This window comes from Stylophora pistillata, chromosome 13, assembly GCF_964205215.1.
Source record: "Stylophora pistillata chromosome 13, jaStyPist1.2, whole genome shotgun sequence".
Taxonomy (NCBI): domain Eukaryota; kingdom Metazoa; phylum Cnidaria; class Anthozoa; order Scleractinia; family Pocilloporidae; genus Stylophora; species Stylophora pistillata.
The window spans coordinates 21,906,035-21,919,114 of NC_142531.1; the positions used below are offsets into that span (position 1 = coordinate 21,906,035).

Here is a 13,080-nt window from a genome sequence, read left to right on the forward strand (position 1 = left end):
CTAATCTTATTTTACGCATAAAATTGTGAACTACGAAAAAGGATTCAATACAAGGCCATACACAATCTACCTGCCCCACCCAAGCACTACGACGTCTTTGATTTGATGTTTTGGCCGGTTTTCAAAGTTTTTGCGAACTGGAAAAGTTAGGGTCGCATTAGGCAATGTGCCCCGATGACAGATTTTTACACCAAAGTGACCACGTTCACACCAAACTTTGCCAAGTGCGACCCATGCCTTAGTGATCAACAGTAAGCGTTTTGCAGACAGTGACATCTCTGCTAGTTGCTTTACTCAGGTATTTCAAGCTCGCGATCTCGTGAAAATAACAAATATTAATCCTCAGTAAGAAAACCAGTCTTTCGCTATCGAAACAATTAGCTCCCCAAACATGTGGGGAGCTAATTTAGTTTCTGCAATCCGTAAGATAAAAGACCCGCAAAATTAAATTTCTTGCCACGCGGCATCCGAGTAGTCACGTACAAAATTCATAACTTTAAGAGTACTTACTGTTCAGCTCGCTTTCACTATCTGAGTCAAGCAACAGGGGTAGTTCCAGATCTAGCTGCTGCTGGGTCGATAAAGAATAATTTTCTATCTTGCCGCTGATTTTGGCGAGGCGGTAAAGTTTAAGGTCAAATTCCCCAAGACCGAACTTCCTGGCTTGCTCGTTAAGACCAAGAAAGACAATAACGTTTTTCTTGAACGCTGAAAGTGTCCGATGCTCTTCTTGGACTTTGAGTCTTGCCTTGAATCTTTCGCTTGGCCTTTCCTCACCCGTTCGATTTTAACTAACAAGAGCTTTCAATACCGACATCGTTCAACTCACATGCACACTGGGTAAAGAAATTGGAGATCTTAAAACAAAAAGCTGTCAACTTGTCCTACAAAACGCAGGCCAAGTGAGGTCAAGGGAGACTACCGGGGGGCCTTGAAACGAGCTTGGCCTATAAACGTATGAACCACATGTACGACATGTACCGAGTCAAAGTCAGCAAAATAAGAAATGAAACAGGTCATAAGTAACTTTAGCACCTTCCTTAAAATTAAGAAATTTAGGGAACAATTTTTTTTACGGTTACCTCTTTTGACCCCATTTACGGCTAACGGTTAAAAATTTCTTAATTTTTACGGCTACCGACTAAATTTTTGGCCATTTTACGCCTATCGGTTAACCCCATCAAGACCCTCATTTCAGCCTGAATATTCTTGATCCATTGGTTACTTTTAAGCGGGTTTTTACTGTCTTAAATGGACGGGTCGTGTCATTAAATAAATTATTTAATTGAGAGACCGCAGTCCTAAAATCTCAACTGACTGACTGAAGGACTCACTGAATGATTGACTAATTCAATAGATGAATGAATGAATGAATGAATGAATGAATGAATGAATGAATGAATGAATGAATGAATGAATGAATGAATTGATAGAAGAAAGAATGAATGATTGAGTAAGAGGGTAAGTAAATAAATGGATGACATAAAGATTGAATGGTAAATGGGAAAATCAAACTTTGAATTCAAGAAAGAAACAGGAAAAAGAGGAGGCAGCAAAACAGAACAAAACCGAATTAAACAAACTCGTGAATACTCATCAGTATAGGCAGTGACCTCATAGACATTGAAGTTGAAAGGCAAAATAAGGAATTAACAGATATGACAAAGAACAAAGATAATAAATGTTTTGGCGTTAGCATTCAAACTTTTTTAATCCGCATCTTTTAAACATATGATATCTCGCGCGGATTAAAAGAAGCAAAGTGATGTCGTGTAAGGCATCACCGCCAGCGTGACCGCTGATTCAACTGCTCAGTGTGATTGAGTGCGCACAATCACAACCGCTCAGTGTGGCAGTGGGTCTAGTGAACCTGGGATTTCATTTTGGCCGCGTTGTCATGTGTTTCCTGGAAGTGGCAGGGTTAGCTACCAGACCTCTCTGAACTTCGCACTTCCTGCTTCCACCTGTTGTAGGAAGACATCAAATCTCCGTTCCTCTCAAATGAGTCGAGGATAACATTATGAAAATCGACCTGCTATACGATAATTGTCGTGAAACATGGCCCAAAGCCGTGTGCGCGTTTGCAAACGTTTGCGGCTACATCAGCTGCATAATCTGGCTCGTTGTTTTGGTGCCACAAATATGGAAGAATAGGAAGCGTCGATGTGTCGAGGGACTTAGTATTCTTTGGGCCACTGCGAACTTCACAGCCTCGCTGGTAAACGGGTTCTTCGCTTTTTCTGTCTCGTTGCCCGTGTATATCAGAGTATTAGCGGTATATATGCCCATTTTAGAGTTTGCCATATTAGTACAGTTTTGGCTCTATTCCAAGCACGCTCTGAGGATGAAACTATCCTACTTGGTTGTCTGTGTTCTAATCTGGATCGCAGTGATCATGTTAGAACTCTTTGTTGCCGATGCCGCGGAAAATGTGCAGTGGTTGGCAATCGTTCTGTGGTCTATTGAGTTATTTCCGCAGGTAGGCAGCTCAGTAAATTTAATTAATAGTTTTAAAGCTAAGACAATACTGATGTAACCCACACGCGAACAAATTCGAAGGTGATCTAAAACTTACTTCGTCCATTATGAAAAATTTAGGCTTAATGTCCTAAACTCGTCAACTTTTCTCGAAAGGTTCTTATGTCAAGGGAGCAGTCCTTCTAGAAAGAAAAATAGCAATGTCCCTATTCCAAACTGATCTCTTTGAGTCCCTCATTTATTTCAAAGGAGATATAATCTTTCCAAAACAAGGACAAGGCTTGTTGCATAAATCACAACCACATTCATCCTTTCTGGAGGATTTAAAGCTAGCCATGGATGGCAATTTATTGACCTGTGAGGCACTTACCAGCCTCTTGCAGACTAAACTCCTACGAAGGGCTAACGCTCGAAACGTCAGCTTTTGTAATCGTTACGGTAGCCAATTTACCACTTCAACTTTGTTGATATATCTAAACTTTTAGTATTTGACTTTGTTTTGATTTTCTATAGTGGAGTATAATTAGACAGATTGCGTGCAGGCATTTTCTCAGGGCTTTATGTTTCATATTCGCGATCATTCATCTAACCATGAATAAAGGCTGATAGTTTCGAAAGAAACTGTTTGGGGCTGCGTCGGTGGGAGTAACGAAATAATTTGGATATATCAACAAAGTTTAAATGGTAAATTGGCCACCGTAACGATTACAAAATCGTTACGGTGTTACAAAAGCGTTACAAAAAGCATTACAAAAGCGTTAGCCCTTCGTCGGAGCGAATTCATCTAACCAGCCATGTTTGATTTGGAGTCAGAGTGACTGGTTGGGGGGAGGGGCATGGGAAAGGCAAGTACATGCATTACCCCACCTCTACCCCTCTCCTCCATTTTGATCATCACTCACTCATTCCCCCCATCCCCTTCTTGGCACAAACTTCTCTTTCTCCCCAGCCTTCCACTGCCACTAAAATCAAAGATGGTGGCTATGATTTCCACTAAGAAAACCAATGGATTACACTTCTTTACAAATAAGATTAGGAAACAAAAACTATTGAAATTAAAGTGTTTGTCTGATTGTGGTTATCTTGTGAGCAATTTAACCCAGCCTGTAATTCTCGGAAGTTCTTAACATGTAACCTCTCCCCTTAATATATATCCATCATTTATCCTGCAAAAAGGTAATAGAATACTCAAACTTAAACTTAAACCAACTTCTTGTTACAAAGTTTCAAGGAGATGAGTATTTAGTATAATTTCAGAGCTGATTGGTTGAGCGGTTCCTTATATGATGCTATATAAACCGCTCCACACGGTTTATATAAAATGTTAAAATAAAATGTTAATAAATGTTACTAAAATGTTATGATTTTAGAAATTTCTCTTTTGTTCAGCTCTGAAATTATACTAAAACAATTATTCGCCTTAGCTTCGGTGAATATTGTCGAATAATCCCCTTGACTTTGTCTCGGGGATTATTCGACGATATTCACCTTGCCTTCGGCGAATAATTGTTAAATAGTAGCTAAGCAGCTATAGGGGAGAATTAACTAACTGATCTTGGGAGTTCAAGGGAAAAGATAAATCAAAAGAAAAAAAATGCCTATTTCTCGCATTCAACTGGAACACAAATTCAGTAGTTACAGTTTTGCAAAATAATCCTTTCAAAGTTTATTCATTTATTTTATATATTTAATTCCACTTACACACACACCTAATATTCAATAAATTGCAGTTGTTGACAACAATCTGAAATAATAACTGTTAATAATATCATTGTACAGCAATTTATACTTAATCCATATAAAATTACAATTTAGGATCCTTTTCAAAAAGTGTGATAAGGAAGCCCACCTGAAGCTAGAAGCTTATCAAACCTGGGTTCCTCACATGATGTAGAAGATAGATTTGCTAATTATGGATGGGCAAATTTAATTTAGTTTTCTGTTAATGGGGAATTTTTTAAGCGAAGTCTTAAAGTTAATAAGCATTGAGAAATTTTACAATATACGCTATAGAATACTACTGTGTTTTTATCTATATAACCACTTCCTGAAAATCCATGGGCATGACAGGCATTTTACCATGCCATCTATTACCCCACGTGTAAATCAGATAACTCTGTGCTCTTGTGGTAGAAATTCTATTGGCTGTAAATTTAAGTCCCCACAGGGAAATTCTCAAAACCTTTTATTGCATGCAAAATTTGTGTCTTCTTGTCAGTCTACTGACACAGCAGTGTCTGCAAATTTTCCCACCTTGCTGCCCTTCGGGGGTACTGCCAGTCATCTTTCAGCTCACCCTACACCTCATGCAAAAATTATTTTCTCATAATTTATCCATCATAAGGCATAGGGTGGCTTTTAGCTGAAAGTGAATTAATTACTATAATTTTTCAACAACTTACAAGGTTATTCCTACTGAGATTGTTGTCAGAGCAATCATATAGAAATTCTGCCTCTGTAATTAAACCAGCTAATAAAAATTTTACATTCAAAATGAATGCCTTAACCAATGTAATCAAAATTAAAATATATTAGTGCTTAAACCTCCAGAAGTGATTAATGTATAACGTCTCCTTATAATATCCATACATTGTCTGGCAAACAGCTAATATTAATATTAATACTCAAACTTTTCTGGTAGAAGTGGCAATCTTGATTCAACACCAAATTCTTGTAACTAATTTGCCAGGAAATGTGTAGCAGTTAAGAAAGAGTAACAACTTGATCTTAAGAGTTGAGGGTTTGAGTTACAGGCTACTATACCATGATAGAGAATGTTGATGTAAGATATTCATTTTCACATTAAATTTGTTGACCTTTTCAGAAAATTCATTAGGTATCTGAGGGTTCTGGAGCTCAGCATAGAAACAGCAATACCAGTTGTCCATCTAAGACACAAATTTGTTAGCTGTGGCACCCAGGCCCATCTGTAACTTAGCCTTACTGTGGGTGCATTTAAACATTGGCAACTGGCTTCATTACACCTCATTACACATTTTGTACTCACTTCTCCCTTTTCATTCTGTTCCACCCCAAACAGAGCCCTAAATTTATTCTATTTACACCTTAGTTTCATCTTGGAAAATCTCAGGGAGGATTGAAGAGGAGATGCAAGAAATAGCAGAAATCAACCCTGAAAAGTAGTGAATACACACATTGTTTTTTCATGGATTTTCACTCTCACTCACAGGATACACTTCCCATCACAGATCAGTGGTGGATGCAGACCTTCACCTAAGGAGGGCCTAATTTTTTTGTGTGTTCACCTGCCAGCTCTTCCATCTGCATTTATTTTTTTACCCAAAATAAGAGGGCTGGCAGGCCCCCCGTGCCCCTCCCCTAGATCCACCACTGCAGATGTGTTGTACATGTCAATCAAACCCTAGGAGTGGAGGGCAAGTTAAGGAGGGGTGTAGGGGGGGTTAAGGAGGGGGTGTGTAGGGGGGTAGGGTGAGATAGAGGTTAAGAGACCATACCTACATGACAATTTCACGTTGTTTAAAATGAAATTTATTGTTTAATTCTAGATTATCTTGAATATGCGTCTTCGCACAACGGATGGTCAGTCCCCAGTCTCGGTTGTACTTGCACTTGTTGGTAAAACCACTGATTTCTTGGCAACTTATCTTCTGCTTTTACCACTACAAAATGTTGTCATGATTTATTTTTCAAGTACCACGGCTTTTATCAATGGAATACAGGTAATTATGTGGAATGAAAATGCATATATTATGAAGAGTTTTAAAAATAAGTGAATAAATTTAGGAAAAAAAAGAACATTTGATAAAAAAAGAAATGGCTACAAGCCATATGAAAACAAAAACAAAAAGAAACAACAAAACAAAGCAAAAGTAGCGAAAACGGAAACTCAAAATTTTGTGAACACAAAGCTTATTCAAGTAAGGGTACGTTGCTGATTTCCATTTTGTTTGGAGCTTTACTATAAAATTTCTACGCTTTCAAAACACCGTAACTTACTGGCTTGACTAGTAGTTGTTGGTAATTCGTGTGAAACAACTTGTTTGTGGAAGCACACAACCTAGTCATTTCAACGGGTGCACATGGGCAGACATTTCACCGTTATCCTCATCACGAGACAGTCTCTTGTTGAGCTAAAAGTAGAAATGACGTCAATCATGTTTTTTTTTTGGGTATAAAAGGTTATATGGTACCTTAAGCTTCAACCGAAAACATACAGCAACCACAGGAGTCCGGACGAGGATGCACTGGAAGTGAATGACTGCGAACAAGTTCCCCTAACGGCTGACGAGGAAAGCTCAGTGGAAGAAGTCGACCGAGGATCAGTGGAGGAAATGGCCTCCGTTTGCACATTTGTGGGACCGAATTTCGAATCTCTTGCTAGATTGCGCGATATTCCGTCCTCTTATCGGGTTTTCTTACTGTTTCTTTTGCTGGCTGAGGTGGTTTTCAGCGTGTGCATTTGTGTGAACACGAAGGGTGCGCTGGGAATTTTCGCGCCAATTTCGGTCGCGGTCGTTCTTTTCGGCGCGTTTTTGTATCGGAATTACCGCGAGGGCCGGTTGCAGTATGTCGACTCTGCAATGGCGTGGCTGAATAGCTGCTGCACCGATCAACCCGTGCAGTCCACGTGGCTGACTCGTGATACAATTGGTGAATGAAGATCACTCTATTTAATGTTCATTCAAGAAGAGCGGCGTGGCCGAGTGGTTAGGACTTGTAATCCGTTGTCCCGGGTTCAAAACCTCAACCCCCCCCCCCCTCTCACTTAGTGGATTTGTTCTCGGTTGCCCCTAGTTCAACTCCTCGGCTGCGCTCTGTAAATAGCCCGCTGGTCTGCCTCCTGCCAGTGGGGATTTTTAAGCACTTATTTAGTTTACATTGTGGCTGAAAAGCTCCTAAATTTACCAATTTATTTATTTAGGAAACGTGAAATGTGACAGGCTTTGATATAGTTTTGAATAATGTGTAAGCTAGAAAGTGAGCATAGATCTTAGTTTCATGCAAAATTGAATCTCTTGTCAATACTATTTTGTGACATTAACGGAGACACCTTTTTCACCATTTTCGACACCTTAAATTCAACAGAAAACATTTTTTTTTACCATTTCTAAAGGAAAATCCTCAAAGTTTCAAAACACGTGTTTAAGATGTCTGAAGTATGGTCTTTAAATTAATCTGATGGCCAGTTTTCAAGGATGAACATTTTAAAGGCAGTTGAATCCATCTAACTCTAACCCTAACCCTCACCCATTGATAGTGGCTTAAGGAGAGGGAGAGCTATTGAATACGGTCCCCGAAGCGCTTTTCCCTTCAAAAAGGGGACGGGCGGGAAAAGGCCTGGAATCGGCCGGTCACATGCGCATCCAACACCTGAAAGACTCCGGGTGTAATAATGTAGGCTGTGACGTGGCCATCCCCTCTTTGAAGACAAAGCGCCCTGGGAACGAGGTTGCATACATAGCCCAAAGGAGAAAATTACGGATCAGTCACCTGACTGGGCTTTATGTCGTGATATTTTGAGTCGTTTCACGAGGCGGAAAGTTCGTTTAAATATATAGAAACCTTGGAATTATGCCTCTCCATATTCACCTAATAGCAGTAACGTTGTCATACTGAGAAAAACGCTGAAAGATGAAATAGGAAAAACCCAAATTCATATTAATTGGCATATAGCACAAGCATACGGCATATTAGTACATTTTTATTCTAAACAACATCTGATACTCAAAAAAATTGTCAGAAAATAAGGGGAAGTTCTGTGAAAATTGTTCGACTGCTGGGCATATAGCCGAGGGTTGGTTTTTTTTCCAATCCCTATCTGACCATTTCCCTTTTATTTGTTGTTGCTTTTTTCCATGACATCGTTATTGCAAATAGGTGTATTTCAGAGAAATGCCAAAGGGTATTGGTAAGTTAACCAAAAACAAGCAAAAAGCGAAACAGACTTACAGAAGAAACAAGTCGCCAAGTTTTGGCCACTAAAAACGCATGCAATCACATGTTATAACCTTGATGTTAAAATCAGTGGTCTATGTGGTAACAGAAATATGGAATATCTGCTGTTAGGTCAAGTTCAAATGTTGAACTTCACTTGAGACGAACTAGATCGCAATTAAGGTGAAGTTCGACCGTACGTTGGGTCAAATGTCGAACATAATTCGTCGACCAAATTCAAAGCAGCAAAAACAAATATTTTAGTCAAAGGGATTTTACATAAAGCAATTATTAATTTACTCATCAAGTACGTTTCCTGAAAAAGATCGAGGTTTTGTCCCACGGTCCATCTGCACACGATAAATCCTTCCGAAGCAAACGGACAGAGCGGTGTTGGTCGACCCAACTTCAATTGGACGAAACCAACTAATTCAAACGTCAAACTTAGTTTTTCCCAAGTGAAGTTCGACGTTTGAGCTTACCTATCGGATTTTCCTCTAAAATTTTCCAAGAAAATATACGCCGAATCGAAACTGATAAGGCGTCCAATTTTAATCGCCATTGTTTTGGACACACTAGCCTCGTCTTCACGTGGAAACACAAATGGATTATCACTTGTGTGAGAGGCTAGTAAGCCCAGAACAATGGTAATTAAAATTGGACGCCATCTTTCGATTCGGTGGATAGTCAATAGAGGATTAACTATGTTCGGTGTAATGACGTGGTCTTTTTTGTCAACGTTTCTTCTTTATGTTCTTTCCTTTCAAGGTTGCCCTTCTTTGACTCACACTAGCCGAATTCATAGACGGAAAATCGTCTGAGACGGGAGACTGATCACAAGATGCTGAACTGGTTTAGATCATACCTTGAAAACTGTCGTCAATCAATAATTATTAGAGATCAAGTGTCCAATTAAACATATATCTCTCGCGGATTAAAAGAAACAAAACGATGTCGTGTAAGGTATCATTTCCGTAGGTACGTCATGTATGGGGGATTGTTATGTCCCCAATACATATTATGTCCTCTAGTTTGCATATAATATCCTAACGTTACATACAACACACAGGGCTATAAACACCTAAACAGGGCTATACACAGCTATACGCAGTGTCCTACTATTACCTTTAATATTCTACACACACACATATGCGGGGCTGTATGCGCAGATGATGCTGTATTACTCTGTGCGGGATCAACTGCAGCTAAACTAAAAGAGTCCTTGGGTCTTGATTTTACGCAAATTTGTAGCTGGTACCATGACAACAAGCTGACCTTGAATGTTAAGAAAAGGAAACTGATGCTGACTGGAAGTAAAACTGTCCTGACATCCTTTTGAGGACTTTCAATTTAAATCTGATGATGATGTGATCATTGATCGTGTAAAATCTTTTAAATACCTTGGATTGACAATTGACAAAAAATGGAATCGGAGGCCTCATATTCGAAATTTGATCAAGAAGTTAGGTCATCGTATCTGTGTTTTCAGTCGCATTTGCCACATGCTTGACGAAAAGACTCGCCTTGCGTACTACAACAGTTTGGTGCTACCCCATTTACACTATGCGGATATAATACGGGGCGATCAACCAGGGTTAAAATCAGAAATGGAACAGCTACAGGTATTCCAAAATAGGTTTGCTAAAAAGGTCTATGGCAAGAAAGCCTCCTCTAAAGAGGCAATGAAAGAATTAATGCGGTTGTCTTTGGAATTTCGTCGTCTTGTGCATCGTTGTGTACTTGTTCAGAACGCAGTAAAAGGAAACATTCGTGAACACTTTGATAACTTTAAGTCAGCACTAAATTCACATGGTTACAGCACCAGAAATGGACACCTTCCACGATTTGGCAGGATTAGAACGGAATGGGGACGACGCATAACATCTTATCAAGCACCAAACGAATGCTTGGCACTTCGCGAAAATGAATACCTTTTTCGCCTAAATGATCAGCAAAAGGTGTTACAATAACCAAAGTTATAATTTCTCATTTACGTGGGACTAAGTTTCAGTAGTGGTAATTCCTATGTAAGTAGTATTGTAAGTAGTATCGTTTGAAAAAAAAATTGTAACATTGTTGTCATGTTTATGAAAAATAAAAGATAATGAACAATTTTAAAAAAGGCAAAAACCATATTCTTGAATCAGACAGTGATTAATCGGACTTAAAATAAATGCGAAATGTTTCTCAGTGACTGATCGGACTTATATTAAATGCGAAAAGTTTTCATTATTGTACTTTTGAGTTTTTCAAAGGAGGTCAGTTTTAAATACCTAAAAAGTTCTTCTCCTGGAGACAGATATTGAGTATTTTGTAACTTCAATGTTCAAATTGGCTTCTTCAGTCCTCGATTTTCGCAAACATGACTCATAAAGCTTGCGTCATAAGGAAAAATATAAAACTGCTGAGTTACACGCATTTATTAATTTACCTTGATATATGATAAACAAGTTACACTACTCCTGCTTATTGTATTTATTTTTCTTTTTTATTTTATTTTATTTAGCTTCGCCAACCGGCAGGGACACCGCAACAGCTTGCGCCGATTAATACGGGCCCAATAAACCCACCCATCCCACCCCAGGGGAGGACATCCATCACACAGTAATCTCGTTTGTGGGAAATTAACGTCTCCTACCCCAACCCTGCAGGAGACGGGGCCTCCATTTAGTCGTCCCTATCCGAGAAGACTAGAATATCTAACCATTTCTTGATGTTATAGAAAGGCAGCAAATTCTTCTCAATTATTTAAGATCCTGAGTGATGGTCCAGCCGGGGCTCGAACCCTCGACCTCCGCACAACAGTCCAGCGCAGCAGGTCTGTTCCAACTTTCTGTCAGGGCATTGATGGAATTTCGTGTGGCATCAGTGGTTCTCGAGGCTTGTCTGGGTTGTAGGAACTACAGACATCACAATTGAGGGTGAGATCTTTCAATTCAGCATTCATCCGTTGCCAATAGAAAACTTCTCTTGCACGGCGGCTACATCCTTCAATACCCAGGTGAGACGAGTGAACCTTTTCCATCATCATCATCATCATCATCATCATCCTTTTATTTCTTTGAGCAGGTTGAATTTTTATGGCAGCTATATAGCTGATGTGGACCTGCTATTTTCCCACCCATCCCACCCCAGGGGAGGACATCCATCACTCAATGATCTCGTGCGTGGGAAAGTAACGTCTCCTACCCCTAACCCTGCAGGAGACGGGACCTCCATTTATTCGTCCTTATCCGAGAAGAATAGAATATCTATCCATTTCTTGATATTATAGAGAGGTAGCACATTCTCCTCAGTTATTTTAAGACCCTGAGTGTTGGTCCGGCCAGGATCCTGGACCCTGTGCGCAGTTGTGTGTTCTAGAGTAAGAATAAACTAAAGAGGTTAACACCTTAATTTCTGTGGGCGTTGAATTGAAATGGCGTTACTATAAAAATATTATATTGTTAGACCTTATTCAAGGATCAGATTGTTATTAAATAAGTATTAAAATGCCGTAAAATGGATTTTCCTTAAAACAAAAAGTATTGAATTCTTATTCTGGAATAGGCTGTAAATACCAATTAAGTGCTCAAGCGATCATAGAAAACCTGCAGAGCCAGACGAAAAAAGGTTATCCACTACTTACTTGTCAGTTCAAACGACAGTAATTAAAGCAAATGCAGACTCTCTTCTTAAGTCTTCCTGTAGCAGGTAACTTGTTCTTTCGAGTCATTACATCTTTCTTTTACGCGCAAATTGCCTTTTTTCGCGTGTTTATTTCTTTGATAACACACTTTTACAACAAGTAAAAGAGAGAATGCCGTCAATGAGGGAATGCAGAACTATCATTGATATACGATTAACTCAGAAAACTATTGTGGTCAATTCACTGACATGCAACAAGTTGTTGTTGTTCTGAAGCAATCCAACATGAACGAGTTCGCATACGATTAGTTATATCTTTTACAACATAAAGATGAAATGCGCAGCGCGTACCTTTGGTTCTAATAGCAAGTTACAAAAGAACAAAAATAGTCCAACAAAATCTATGTAATCACTCAATATTGACCCAAAGCTTTATCTTCTTAATAATTTCTCTGTAGATTGATAGAGTGTGGATCAATTCCTCTTAGGTGCGTTATTTTAGCCGCTATTTGGGCTGTAAACTTCGTAGCTATGTTTAGAGACATGTCCGTAACAGCAGGAGACTCATAAAAATCATGCAGTTTTAGAATTTAGGGAAAGTCCCTGACTTTGCAACACGTCCCGGCAAACCATCAGACAAAGGGTTTCAATGTTTCTCTCTGGCAGGGTCCACAATTCTCCTCCGCAATTTGACCTTTCATGAGCTTGGACCCCTTTTTCCTTTTATATGGAGAGACGGTCACCCTCTTTCGCTTCTTTCGTTTAGGGGTTTTTCTTGGGTCAGCTCGAGCTTGAACGATGTTCCTACAATCGAAGCATCCGCAAACCTCGGTGCATCCTACGCTACCCGCTACACACGGACACTTCAACTTGCGGAGACCGTCTCAACACGACTTGCGACTTGCATTTGGTTCACCGGCCCCTTTGCTCTTTCGTCCGACTCCGCACCTACAGCCTCTCTTCAGACTCTTTTTTATCACCACTACATCCATTGGAATTGTATGGATTTTTGAAATTAAAACATCCGCTCAAGCAGGTACGAGAGTGGTTCATTTTGTG

The 13,080-nt window shown here is 39.5% G+C and overlaps 1 protein-coding gene across 4 annotated transcripts; it reads left to right on the forward strand.

Annotated features, from left to right (window-relative positions):
- Positions 1-1,908: 1,908 nt before the first annotated feature.
- On the forward strand, positions 1,909-9,346 carry LOC111342791 (uncharacterized). Of its 4 annotated transcripts, XM_088743578.1 has the most exons (5): positions 1,909-2,479; positions 6,006-6,179; positions 6,639-7,110; positions 7,382-7,425; positions 9,163-9,346. In XM_088743578.1, the coding sequence occupies exons 1-4, from the start codon at positions 2,021-2,023 to the stop codon at positions 7,405-7,407; spliced, it is 1,131 nt and encodes a 376-aa protein (XP_088599704.1). In that variant the 5' UTR covers positions 1,909-2,020; the 3' UTR covers positions 7,408-7,425; positions 9,163-9,346. The 4 variants fall into 4 exon arrangements, with proteins under 4 accessions (XP_088599704.1, XP_088599703.1, XP_022805643.2 ...); XM_088743577.1 differs by lacking the exon at positions 9,163-9,346 and having other exon boundaries at positions 7,382-7,551; XM_022949908.2 differs by lacking the exon at positions 7,382-7,425 and having other exon boundaries at positions 1,910-2,479.
- Positions 9,347-13,080: the final 3,734 nt, after the last annotated feature.